This window comes from Oncorhynchus mykiss, chromosome 26, assembly GCF_013265735.2.
Source record: "Oncorhynchus mykiss isolate Arlee chromosome 26, USDA_OmykA_1.1, whole genome shotgun sequence".
In the NCBI taxonomy this organism is placed as follows: domain Eukaryota; kingdom Metazoa; phylum Chordata; class Actinopteri; order Salmoniformes; family Salmonidae; genus Oncorhynchus; species Oncorhynchus mykiss.
Genome location: NC_048590.1, coordinates 5,658,701 through 5,670,778, shown reverse-complemented (window position 1 = coordinate 5,670,778; position 12,078 = coordinate 5,658,701). Strand labels below are relative to the sequence as shown.

The following is a 12,078-nucleotide window of genomic DNA, read 5'->3' as shown; positions in this document are numbered from 1 at the left end:
GGCTTACCCTGATGGTGAAATGAACTGGGTTCTAATCTTCCTACAAGTCAGAAAGATGCAGAATAACCAGGGCTTACCCTGATGGTGAAATGAACTGGGTTCTAATCTTCCTACAAGTCAGAAAGATGCAGAATAACCAGGGCTTACCCTGATGGTGAAATGAACTGGGTTCTAATCTTCCTACAAGTCAGAAAGATGCAGAATAACCAGGGCTTACCCTGATGGTGAAATGAACTGGGTTCTAATCTTCCTACAAGTCAGAAAGATGCAGAATAACCAGGGCTTTACCCTGATGGTGAAATGAACTGGGTTCTAATCTTCCTACAAGTCAGAAAGATGCAGAATAACCAGGGCTTACCCTGATGGTGAAATGAACTGGGTTCTAATCTTCCTACAAGTCAGAAAGATGCAGAATAACCAGGGCTTTACCCTGATGGTGAAATGAACTGGGTTCTAATCTTCCTACAAGTCAGAAAGATGCAGAATAACCAGGGCTTACCCTGATGGTGAAATGAACTGGGTTCTAATCTTCCTACAAGTCAGAAAGATGCAGAATAACCAGGGCTTACCCTGATGGTGAAATGAACTGGGTTCTAATCTTCCTACAAGTCAGAAAGATGCAGAATAACCAGGGCTTTACCCTGATGGTGAAATGAACTGGGTTCTAATCTTCCTACAAGTCAGAAAGATGCAGAATAACCAGGGCTTTACCCTGATGGTGAAATGAACTGGGTTCTAATCTTCCTACAAGTCAGAAAGATGCAGAATAACCAGGGCTTTACCCTGATGGTGAAATGAACTGGGTTCTAATCTTCCTACAAGTCAGAAAGCAGCACAGAGGGACAAACGTCAAAACGCTGTGGCACTTCAGCTCCTTTTTATTAATATAAAAATATATATATTATTATTTTTTTTAATATTTTATTTTAATTGTATTTCTTTTATTATTATTATTATATATTTTAACTTTTTTTTTTTTTTAAGCCTGTCACATCTGTGAATGTGGAATGTGTTTTGTTGGTTGATTGAAAAACAAGAAGACTTGTCCTACTGTCCTGAAGCTGTCTAATCTAACCATGTCCTACTGTCCTGAAGCTGTCTAATCTAACCATGTCCTACTGTCCTGAAGCTGTCTAATCTAACCATGTCCTACTGTCCTGAAGCTGTCTAATCTAACCATGTCCTACTGTCCTGAAGCTGTCTAATCTAACCATGTCCTACTGTCCTGAAGCTGTCTAATCTAACCATGTCCTACTGTCCTGAAGCTGTCTAATCTAACCATGTCCAACTGTCTGAAGCTGTCTAATCTCACCATGTCCTACTGTCCTGAAGCTGTCTAATCTGACCATGTCCTACTGTCCTGAAGCTGTCTAATCTAAACATGTCCTACTGTCCTGAAGCTGTCTAATCTAACCATGTCCTACTGTCCTGAAGCTGTCTAATCTAAACATGTCCTACTGTCCTGAAGCTGTCTAATCTAACCATGTCCTACTGTCCTGAAGCTGTCTAATCTAACCATGTCCTACTGTCCTGAAGCTGTCTAATCTAACCATGTCCTACTGTCCTGAAGCTGTCTAATCTAACCATGTCCTACTGTCCTGAAGCTGTCTAATCTAACCATGTCCTACTGTCCTGAAGCTGTCTAATCTAACCATGTCCTACTGTCCTGAAGCTGTCTAATCTAACCATGTCCTACTGTCCTGAAGCTGTCTAATCTAACCATGTCCAACTGTCTGAAGCTGTCTAATCTCACCATGTCCTACTGTCCTGAAGCTGTCTAATCTGACCATGTCCTACTGTCCTGAAGCTGTCTAATCTAAACATGTCCTACTGTCCTGAAGCTGTCTAATCTAACCATGTCCTACTGTCCTGAAGCTGTCTAATCTAAACATGTCCTACTGTCCTGAAGCTGTATAATCTAACCATGTCCTACTGTCCTGAAGCTGTCTAATCTAACCATGTCCTACTGTCCTGAAGCTGTCTAATCTAACCATGTCCTACTGTCCTGAAGCTGTCTAATCTAACCATGTCCTACTGTCCTGAAGCTGTCTAATCTGACCATGTCCTACTGTCCTGAAGCTGTCTAATCTAACCATGTCCTACTGTCCTGAAGCTGTCTAATCTGACCATGTCCTACTGTCTGAAGCTGTCTAATCTAGCCATGTCCTACTGTTTGAAGCTGTCTAATCTAACCATGTCCTACTGTCCTGAAGCTGTCTAATCTAAACATGTCCTACTGTCCTGAAGCTGTCTAATCTAACCATGTCCTACTGTCCTGAAGCTGTCTAATCTAACCATGTTTTACTGTCTGAAGCTGTCTAATCTAACCATGTTTTACTGTCTGAAGCTGTCTAATCTAACCATGTTTTACTGTGTGTTCCAGGACTGTCCTGAAGCTGTCTAATCTAACCATGTCTTACTGTCTGAAGCTGTCTAATCTAACCATGTCTTACTGTCTGAAGCTGTCTAATCTAACCATGTCCTACTGTCTGAAGCTGTCTAATCTAACCATGTCTTACTGTGTGTTCCAGGACTGTCTGAAGCTGTTTTCTAAGGAGGAGAAGATGACCGACCAGAACAAGGTGTTCTGTCGACACTGTAAAGCTCTCAGAGACTCCGTCAAGAAACTGGAGATCTGGAAGGTCCCGCCCATCATACTGGTTCACCTTAAACGGTACCTACTGACGACACCCGTGTGCATTTGAAATGACACATGATGACCAAGACACACACACACACACACCGATAACAACGTGTATTAACCCCAGTACTGCCGTCTGTTGTAGGTTCTCGTACGAGGGCCGTTGGAAACAGAAGCTGCAGACGACAGTAGACTTCCCTCTGGAGAACCTGGACCTCAGTCAGTATGTCATCGGACCCAGACTCGGCCTCAAGAGATACAACCTGTTTGGAGTGTCTGTGAGTACTGTTAGCACCCGCCTGGAGACCCCGCGGGTCAAATACTTTACTGTGCCGTCTTCTGGTCCCGTGCGGCTCGGTTGGTAGAGCATGGGGTCTTTTCAACGACAGGGGGTTCCATTCCCCCAGTGGCCACTCATACCAAAATGTATGCCCCCCCCCCCCATCAACTACTGTCGCTTTGGATAAAAGCCTTTTGGGTAAATTACATGCGCTATATATACTAAAGTACGTGAACACCCCTTCAAATTGGTGGATTCTGCTATTTCAGCCACACTCATTGATGACGGGTGTATAAAATCGGGTACACAGCCACGCAATCTCCACAGACAAACATTGGCGGTAGACTGGCCATCCTGAAGAGGTCAGTGACTTTCAACGTGGCACCGTCATAGGATGCCAACTTTCCAACAAGTCAGTTCGTCAAATCTCTGCCCTAATAGAGCTGTCCCGGTCCAACTGTAAGTGCTGTTATTGTGAAGTGGAAACGTCTAGGAGAAACAACGGCTCAGCTGTGAAGTGGTAGGCCACAAGCTCACAGAATGGGACCACCAAGTGCTGAAGCGAGTAAAAATCGTCTGTTCTCGGTTGCAACACTCACTACCAAGTTCCAAACTGCCTCTGGAAGCAACGTCGGCACAATAACTGTTCGTCAGGAGCTTCATGAAATGGGTTTCCATGGCCGAGCAGCCGCACACAAGTCTAAGATCACCATGCGCAATGCCAAGCGTCGTCTGGAGGGGTGTAAAAGCTCGCCGCCAATGGACTCTGGAGCAGTGGAAATACATTCTCTGGGGTGATGACTCACGCTTCACCATCTGGCAGTCCGACGGTCGAATCTGGGTTTGGTGGATGCCAGGGGAACCCTACCTGCCCGAATGCATGGTGCCAACTGTAAAGTTTGGTGTAGGAGAAATAATGGTCTGTGGCTGTTTTTCATGGTTCAGGCCCCTTAGTTCCAGTGAAGGGAAATCTTAACGCTACAGCATACAATGACTTTCTAGACTAGAGACTGTGCTTCCAACTTTTTGGCAACAGTTTGGGGAAGGCCCTTTCCTGTTTCAGCATGACAATGCCCCCTTGCACAAAGTGAGGATCATACAGAAATGTTTTGTCAAGATCCGTGTGGAAGTTCTTGACTGGCCTGCACAGAGCCCTGACCTCAACCTCATCGAACACCTTTGGGATGAATTGGAACGCCTACTGCGAGCCAGGCCTAATCTCCCAACAGCGCACAACCTCACTAATGCTATCGAGGTTGAATGGAAGCAAGTCCCCCGCAGGAATGTTCCAACATCTAGTGGAAAGTCTTCCCGGAAGAGTGGAGGCTGTTATAGCAGCAAAAGGGGGGACCAACTCCATATGAACCCCTATGATTTTGTAATGAGATGTTTGAAGAGCAGATGTCCACATACTTTTGATCATGTCGTGTATATTAATGACCCATAATTCATCAGTGCTTGACTTATTACAATGGATCCAATGGAAAAAGTCCCCAAACTCCAAACTTTGAAAGGATTGGACATGTACTTCACCAGGTCTGAAGGAGTTGTACTTCACCAGGTCTGAAGGAGTTGTACTTCACCAGGTCTGAAGGAGTTGTACTTCGCCAGGTCTGAAGGAGTTGTACTTCGCCAGGTCTGAAGGAGTTGTACTTCGCCAGGTCTGAAGGAGTTGTCCTTCGCCAGGTCTGAAGGAGTTGTACTTCGCCAGGTCTGAAGGAGTTGTACTTCGCCAGGTCTGAAGGAGTTGTCCTTCGCCAGGTCTGAAGGAGTTGTCCTTCGCCAGGTCTGAAGGAGTTGTCCTTCGCCAGGTCTGAAGGAGTTGTCCTTCGCCAGGTCTGAAGGAGTTGTCCTTCGCCAGGTCTGAAGGAGTTGTCCTTCGCCAGGTCTGAAGGAGTTGTCCTTCGCCAGGTCTGAAGGAGTTGTCCTTCGCCAGGTCTGAAGGAGTTGTCCTTCGCCAGGTCTGAAGGAGTTGTCCTTCGCCAGGTCTGAAGGAGTTGTCCTTCGCCAGGTCTGAAGGAGTTGTCCTTCGCCAGGTCTGAAGGAGTTGTTCTTCGCCAGGTCTGAAGGAGTTGTCCTTCGCCAGGTCTGAAGGAGGTCTGAAGGAGTTATCAGATTTATTATCTCAATGTTTTGTATGTATTTGTGTATGTCTGTGTATATACAGTACCAGTCAAAAGTTTGGACACATCTACTCATTCAAGGGTTTTTCTTTATTTTTTACTATTTTCTACATTGTAGAATAATAGTGAAGACATCAAAACTATGAAATAACACATATGGAATCATGTAGTAACCAAAAAAAGTGTTAAACAAATCAAAATACATTTGAGATTCTTCAAAGTAGCCACCCTTTACCTTGATGACAGCTTTGCACACTCTTTACATTCTCTCAACCAGCTTCATGAGGAATGATTTTCCAACAGTCTGGAAGGAGTTCCCACATATGCTGAGCACTTGTTGGCTGCTTTTCCTTCACTCTGCGATCCAACTCATCCCAAACCATCTCAATTGGGTGGAGGCCAGGTCATCTGATGCAGCACCATCACTCTCCTTCTTGGTCAAATAGCCCTTACACAGCCTGGAGGTGTGTTGGATCATTGTCCTGTTGAACATCAAATGATAGTCCCACTAAGCGCAAATCAGATGGGATGGCGTATCACTGCAGAATGACGTGGTTGACATGCTGGTTAAGTGTGCTTTGAATTCTAAATAAATCACTCGGTGTCACCAGCAAAGCACCATCACACCTCATCCTCCATGCTTCACGATGGAAACCACACATGTGGAGATCATCCGTTCACCTACTCTGCGTCTCACAAAGACATGGCGGTTGGAACCAAAAATCTCACATTTCTACCCATCAGACCAAAGGACAGATATCCACGGGTCTAATATCCATTGCTCGTGTTTCTTGGCCCAAGCAAGTCTCTCATTGGTGTCCTTTAGTAGTGGTTTCTTTGCGGCAAAGCCATGAAGGCTTGATTCACGCAGTCTCCTCTGAACAGTTGATGTTGAGATGTCTGTTACTTGAACTCTGTGAAGCATTTATTTGGGCTGCAATCTGAGGCTGGTAACTCTAATGAACTCTGGGTCTTCCTTTCCTGTGGCGGTCCTCATGAGAGACAGTTTCATCACAGCGCTTGAGGGTTTTTGCGACTGCACTTGAAGAAACTGTCAAAGTTCTTGAAATTTGCCGTATCGACTGACCTTCATGTCTTAAAGTAATGCTGGACTGTCGTTTCTCTTTGCTTACTGTTCTTGCCATATTGTGGACTTGGGTCTTTTACCAATTAGAGCTACCTTCTGTATACCACCCCTAACTTGTCACAACACAACTGTTTGGCTCAAACGCATTAAGAAGGAAAGAAATTCCACAAATTAACTTTTAACAAGGCACACCTGTTAATTGAAATGCATTCCAGGTGACTACCTCATGAAGCTGGTTGAGAGAATGCGAAGACTGTGCAAAGCTGTTATCAAGGCAAAGGGTGGCTACTTTGAAGAATATCAAATATAAAATATATTGTGGTTTGTTTAACACTTTTTTTTTGGTTACTACATGATTCCATGTGTGTTATTTCATAGTTTTGATGTCTTCACTATTATTCTACAATGTAGCACATAGTAAACATAAATAAAAACCCTCGACTCAGGAGGTGTGTCCAAACTTGACTGTGTGTGTATGTACAAACTTGAGTGTGTGTGTGTGTGTGTGTGTGTGGATAAACAGGACGTTAACCCTGTGTCCTTCCCCTCTGTAACAGAACCATTATGGCGGTCTGGATGGGGGTCACTACACAGCCTACTGTAAGAACGCCATGAAACAGCGCTGGTACAAGTTTGACGACCACGAGGTCTCCGAAATCTCCACCTCCACCGTCAAGTCCTCCGCAGCGTACATCTTCTTCTTCTCCTCTCTGTGAGGGCAGAGCTGCAACACTGCTAGGAGCTATGAGGCTACATAAAGGCTACATAAAGGCTAGCTAACATGCAAGCTGCTTTGACTCAGCTTCCTCTGCTGGTGGGAGAAAGGAACTGAACTGGCGATGTTTTTGTTAACTGAACTGAACTGCCAGGGGCCATACTTGTGAACTTTTGCTTAGAGCATGGTTTAAACCATTAGTCTAAAATGGCTGCTAGCTGTTTCTCTCTGGCCAAATTAGCCACAACGCTAATTAGCCACCACGCTGAGGAAGGCCAGCTAAGTAGATGATTATATCCGAATAAACAAATCAACCTATCAGATAACTTAGAGCCACCATCCACCATCACATTTGTTCATTAGGTAAATTTGCTTCCAACTGATTGGTTTAATTTGTTACCCATGGTCTAAGTGGAGTTTCCCCAATATATTGTTTTGCATGATGCTTCCTTGACTAGGCAAGTGGCATCATAGAAAAATGACGGTTTTCGCATATATGATGAAGTTCTGTGTTGTTTCTTATCCATTTAACATCCATGTACTTTCCAAATTACAAACGTAGGAGGATTATATTATAACATGTTTGTTATTCATACATTGTGAAAGTGATTTATTTTTAAGGAGGAAAATCATGGTCTAAGCAGAAGTTCACAAGTATGGCCATGCAAGGTTTGTAGGTTTTGGATAACTGAACTGGCTAGGTTTGGTGGTTTTGGTAGACTGAACTGACAGGTTGAAATGTGGATGTGTGGAAAGACAGGGACACACTGTAGAGTGTGGTGGAAGGGTGGGTTAGTGACTGGGTGTGTGCAGGAAAGGGAGAGACGCAGGCACTCCGATGCTTCAACTCATAGAGGACTCAACAGCTGTTAAAACACAACGTCTATTCATATTAAACCAGAGAGCAGGGAGAGGGTTCCCTGTTAAAACACAACGTCTATTCATATTAAACCAGAGAGCAGGGAGAGGGATCCCTGTTAAAACACAACGTCTATTCATATTAAACTAGAGAGCAGGGAGAGGGTTCCCTGTTAAAACACAACGTCTATTCATATTAAACCAGAGAGCAGGGAGAGGGATCCCTGTTAAAACACAACGTCTATTCATATTAAACCAGAGAGCAGGGAGAGGGTTCCCTGTTAACACACAACGTCTATTCATATTAAACCAGAGAGCAGGGAGAGGGTTCCCTGTTAAAACACAACGTCTATTCATATTAAACCAGAGAGCAGGGAGAGGGATCCCTGTTAAAACACAACGTCTATTCATATTAAACTAGAGAGCAGGGAGAGGGATCCCTGTTAAAACACAACGTCTATTCATATTAAACCAGAGAGCAGGGAGAGGGTTCCCTGTTCTAATCACCTCAGCTTAAACCCCTGTTCTTAACACAGCAACGTTGTCATTCTGCTAGTTCTGGGTTTCAGTTGAGTCTGTGTGGCGTGGACAGACTTTTGTTAGTATACACAGACCTTATACACAGACCTTATACACAGACCTTATTTAAGCTTCCATGTACTGTGAATCTTCTAGTGAAGACTACAGGGACGTTTAGTTAGGGAGACTGACGTTTAGTTAGGAAGACTGACGTATAGGGACGTTTATTTAGAGAGACTGACATATAGGGACATTTAGTTAGGGAGACTGACGTTTAGTTAGGAAGACTGACGTATAGGGACGTTTAGTTAGGGAGACTGACGTTTAGTTAGGGAGACTGACGTTTAGTTAGGAAGACTGACGTATAGGGACGTTTAGTAAGGGAGACTGACGTATAGGGACGTTTAGTTAGGGAGACTGACATATAGGGACGTTTAGTTAGGAAGACTGACGTATATGGACGTTTAGTTAGGGAGACTGACGTATAGGGACGTTTAGTTAGGGAGACTGACGTTTAGTTAAGGAGACTGACGTATAGGGACGTTTAGTTAGGGAGACTTACGTATAGGGTCGTTTAGTTAGGGAGACTGACGTATAGGGTCGTTTAGTTAGGGAGACTGACATATAGGGACGTTTAGTTAGGGAGACTGACGTATAGGGACGTTTAGTTAGGGAGACTGACGTATAGGGACGTTTAGTTAGGGAGACTGACGTACAGGGACGTTTAGTTAGGAAGACTGACGTTTAGTTAAGGTGACTGACGTATAGGGACGTTTAGTTAGGGAGACTGACGTTTAGTTAGGGAGACTGACGTTTAGTTAGGAAGACTGACGTATAGGGACGTTTAGTTAGGGAGACTGACGTATAGGGACGTTTAGTTGGAGACTGACGTACAGGGACGTTTAGTTAGGGAGACTGACGTACAGGGACGTTTAGTTAGGGAGACTGACATTTAGTTAGGAAGACTGATGTATAGGGACGTTTAGTTAGGGAGACTCACGTATAGGGACGTTTAGTTAGGGAGACTGACGTATAGGGACGTTTAGTTAGGGAGACTGACGTATAGGGACGTTTAGTTAGGGAGACTGACGTTTAGGGACGTTTAGTTAGGGAGACTGACGTTTAGGGACGTTTAGTTAGGAAGACTGACGTATAGGGACGTTTAGTTAGGAAGACTGACGTTTAGTTAGGAAGACTGACGTATAGGGACGTTTAGTTAGGAAGACGTTTAGGGACGTTTAGTTAGGAAGACTAACGTTTAGTTAGGAAGACTGACGTTTAGTTAGGAAGACTGACGTATAGGGACGTTTAGTTAGGAAGACGTTTAGGGACGTTTAGTTAGGAAGACGTTTAGGGACGTTTAGTTAGGAAGACGGACGTTTAGGGACGTTTAGTTAGGAAGACGGACGTTTAGGGACGTTTAGTTAGGAAGACGTTTAGGGACGTGTAGTTAGGAAGACGTTTAGGGACGTTTAGTTAGGAAGACTGACGTTTAGGGACGTTTAGTTAGGAAGACGTTTAGGGACGTTTAGTTAGGAAGACGTACAGGGACGTTTAGTGTGACGTACACGGCCTTCGGAAAGTTTTCAGACCCCTTGACTTTTTCCACATTTTATTACGTTACAGCAAATGTATTGAATTGTTTTTTCTCCTCATTAATCTACACACAATACCCCATAATGACAAAGCAAAAACAGGTTTTTATGCATGTTTGCTAATTTATTCAAAATAAATAAGTATTTACATAAGTTTTCAGACCCTTTACTCAGTAAATAGTTGAAGCACCTTTGGCAGCGATTACAGCCTCGAGTCTTCTTGGGTATAACGCTACAAGCTTGGCACACCTGTATTTGGGGAGTTTCTCCCATTCTTCTCCTCTCAGGTTCTGTCAGGTTGGGTGGGGAGCGTTGCTGCACAGCTATTTTCAGGTCTCTCCAGAGATGTTCAATCAGATTCAAGTCCGGGCTCTGGCTGGGCCACTCAAGGACATTTAGAGACTTGTCCGAATGCCACTACTGCGTTGTCTACGCTGTGTACTTAGGGTCGTCGTTGTCCTGTTGGAAGGTGAACCTTTGCCCCAGTCTGAGGTCCTGACTGCTCTGGAACAGGTTTTCATTAAGGATCTCTCTGTACTTTGCCACGTTCATGTTTGCATTGATCCTGACTAGTCTCCCAGTCCCTGCTGCTGAAAAACATCCCCTCAGCATGATGCTGCCACCACCAGGATTGTGCCAGGTTTCGTCCAGACGTGACGCTTGGCATTCAGGCCAAAGACTTCAATCGTGGTTTCATCAAACCAGATAATCTTGTTTCTCATGGTCTGAGAGTCTTTAGGTGTCTGTTGGCAAACTCCAAGAGGACTGTCGTGTCTTTTACTGAGGAGTGGCTTCCGTCTGGCCACCCTACCATAAAGGCCTGATTGGTGGTGTGCTACAGAGATGGTTGTCCTTCTGGAAGGTTCTCCCATCTCCACAGAGGATCTCCAGAGCTCAGTGACCATCGGGTTCTTGGTCCCCTAAATAAACTATTTCTGTTTTTTGTTTTTTTTTGTAATAAATTTGCCAAAATGTCTAAAACTGTTTTTGCTTTGTTCTAATAGCGTATTTGTTAAAGGAATTAGATTCCTATATGTTTATTAACCAATTCAAATTAAACACTCAGCCCATTCTTAAGAATTTGAAAGATACTTATTTGCATAAAATGGACAGAGGCCCGTCTCAAAATCAATCAATAGCGTTTATTCTCGAGAGTACTGATCATGGTTCAATTTACAACAGGTTATAAACTAAATAATGACGTCATAGGTTTTAAACTGTGCCTCCTCCACTCCGATACAATGGCAGTATAGTTCACAAGCCTTCCCACATCGTCCACCACCTGTTAGGTAATCTACTACCAGCCCAAGGTCTCTCCGCTCCCTGTGTAGATAAGCATTCTAGCCAGTCTGACGATAACTTCATTAGTTTCTACCAAGGAACAGACAGTCTTTGTTCTAATTCTTGAATATAATTACACTCAGTATATTATAATAAGATTCATACATCCATACAGTAACATAGTAGTATTCTGGTTAGTTATAGTTCTGATTTGTAATGTATACATCATTTAGTCATTATTGATAAAAAAAATCCCTTAACAGTATTGTGTGTAGATTGCTGTTTTAATTTCAATACATTTTAGAATAAGGCTGTACTGTGACCATGTGGAATGAGGAAAGGGGTCTGAGTACTTTCCGAATGCATTGTATATGGACGTTTAGTTAGGTAGAGTGACTTATCTGTACATACTGTAATATTAACAGCTTTCTACGGATGTTACACATGAAACACTAAACACATTGTACATGGTGCCGAGGGGGATTCTCCTCTTCTATTTAAACTCACCAATGATCCTTTTATTTTCTCCTTTTTGAGAGAAGCAGCTGGCGTGATTGATGACTTAACTATTTGATAAAGGAGTATTCTAAACTACATACTTAGTGTGTATCCCAAAATAGCACCCTATCCCCTATTAAAGAGCACACCTTTTGACAGGGCCCTGGGTTTAAAAAAAAAAAGAAGTGCGCTTTTTTTTATAGGGAATAGGGAATCATTTGAGACTCGGGCCTTCTCCTGGTGAGGTGTTGAGATGTTTTTGGTGTGCCCTAAGAGGAGAGGTTTCGTTAAAAACACTTCCTTTCACAGTGTACTGCTTTTTGGCCCCCCCGGTCTTCAGATGAACTCTCTGCGTTGTTTTAGGGAGTTCGGTCTTCAGATGAACTCTCTGCGTTGTTTAGGGAGTTCGGTCTTCAGATGAACTCTCTGCGTTGTTTTAGGGAGTTCGGTCTTCAGATGAACTCTCTGCGTTGTTTTAGGG

General features: G+C 43.7%; 1 protein-coding gene across 2 annotated transcripts in view; it reads left to right on the top strand.

Moving 5' to 3' along the window:
• usp8 (ubiquitin specific peptidase 8) overlaps positions 1–8,203 on the top strand; it is a 34,684-nt gene extending 26,481 nt beyond the window's left edge. For both annotated transcript variants that reach the window (XM_036964484.1, XM_036964485.1), the window contains 3 exons: positions 2,532–2,674; positions 2,787–2,919; positions 6,689–8,203. In XM_036964484.1, coding sequence (XP_036820379.1) covers positions 2,532–2,674; positions 2,787–2,919; positions 6,689–6,847 — 435 coding nt within the window. In that variant the 3' untranslated portion in view covers positions 6,848–8,203. The remainder of the gene's footprint in view (positions 1–2,531; positions 2,675–2,786; positions 2,920–6,688) is intronic.
• Positions 8,204–12,078: the final 3,875 nt, after the last annotated feature.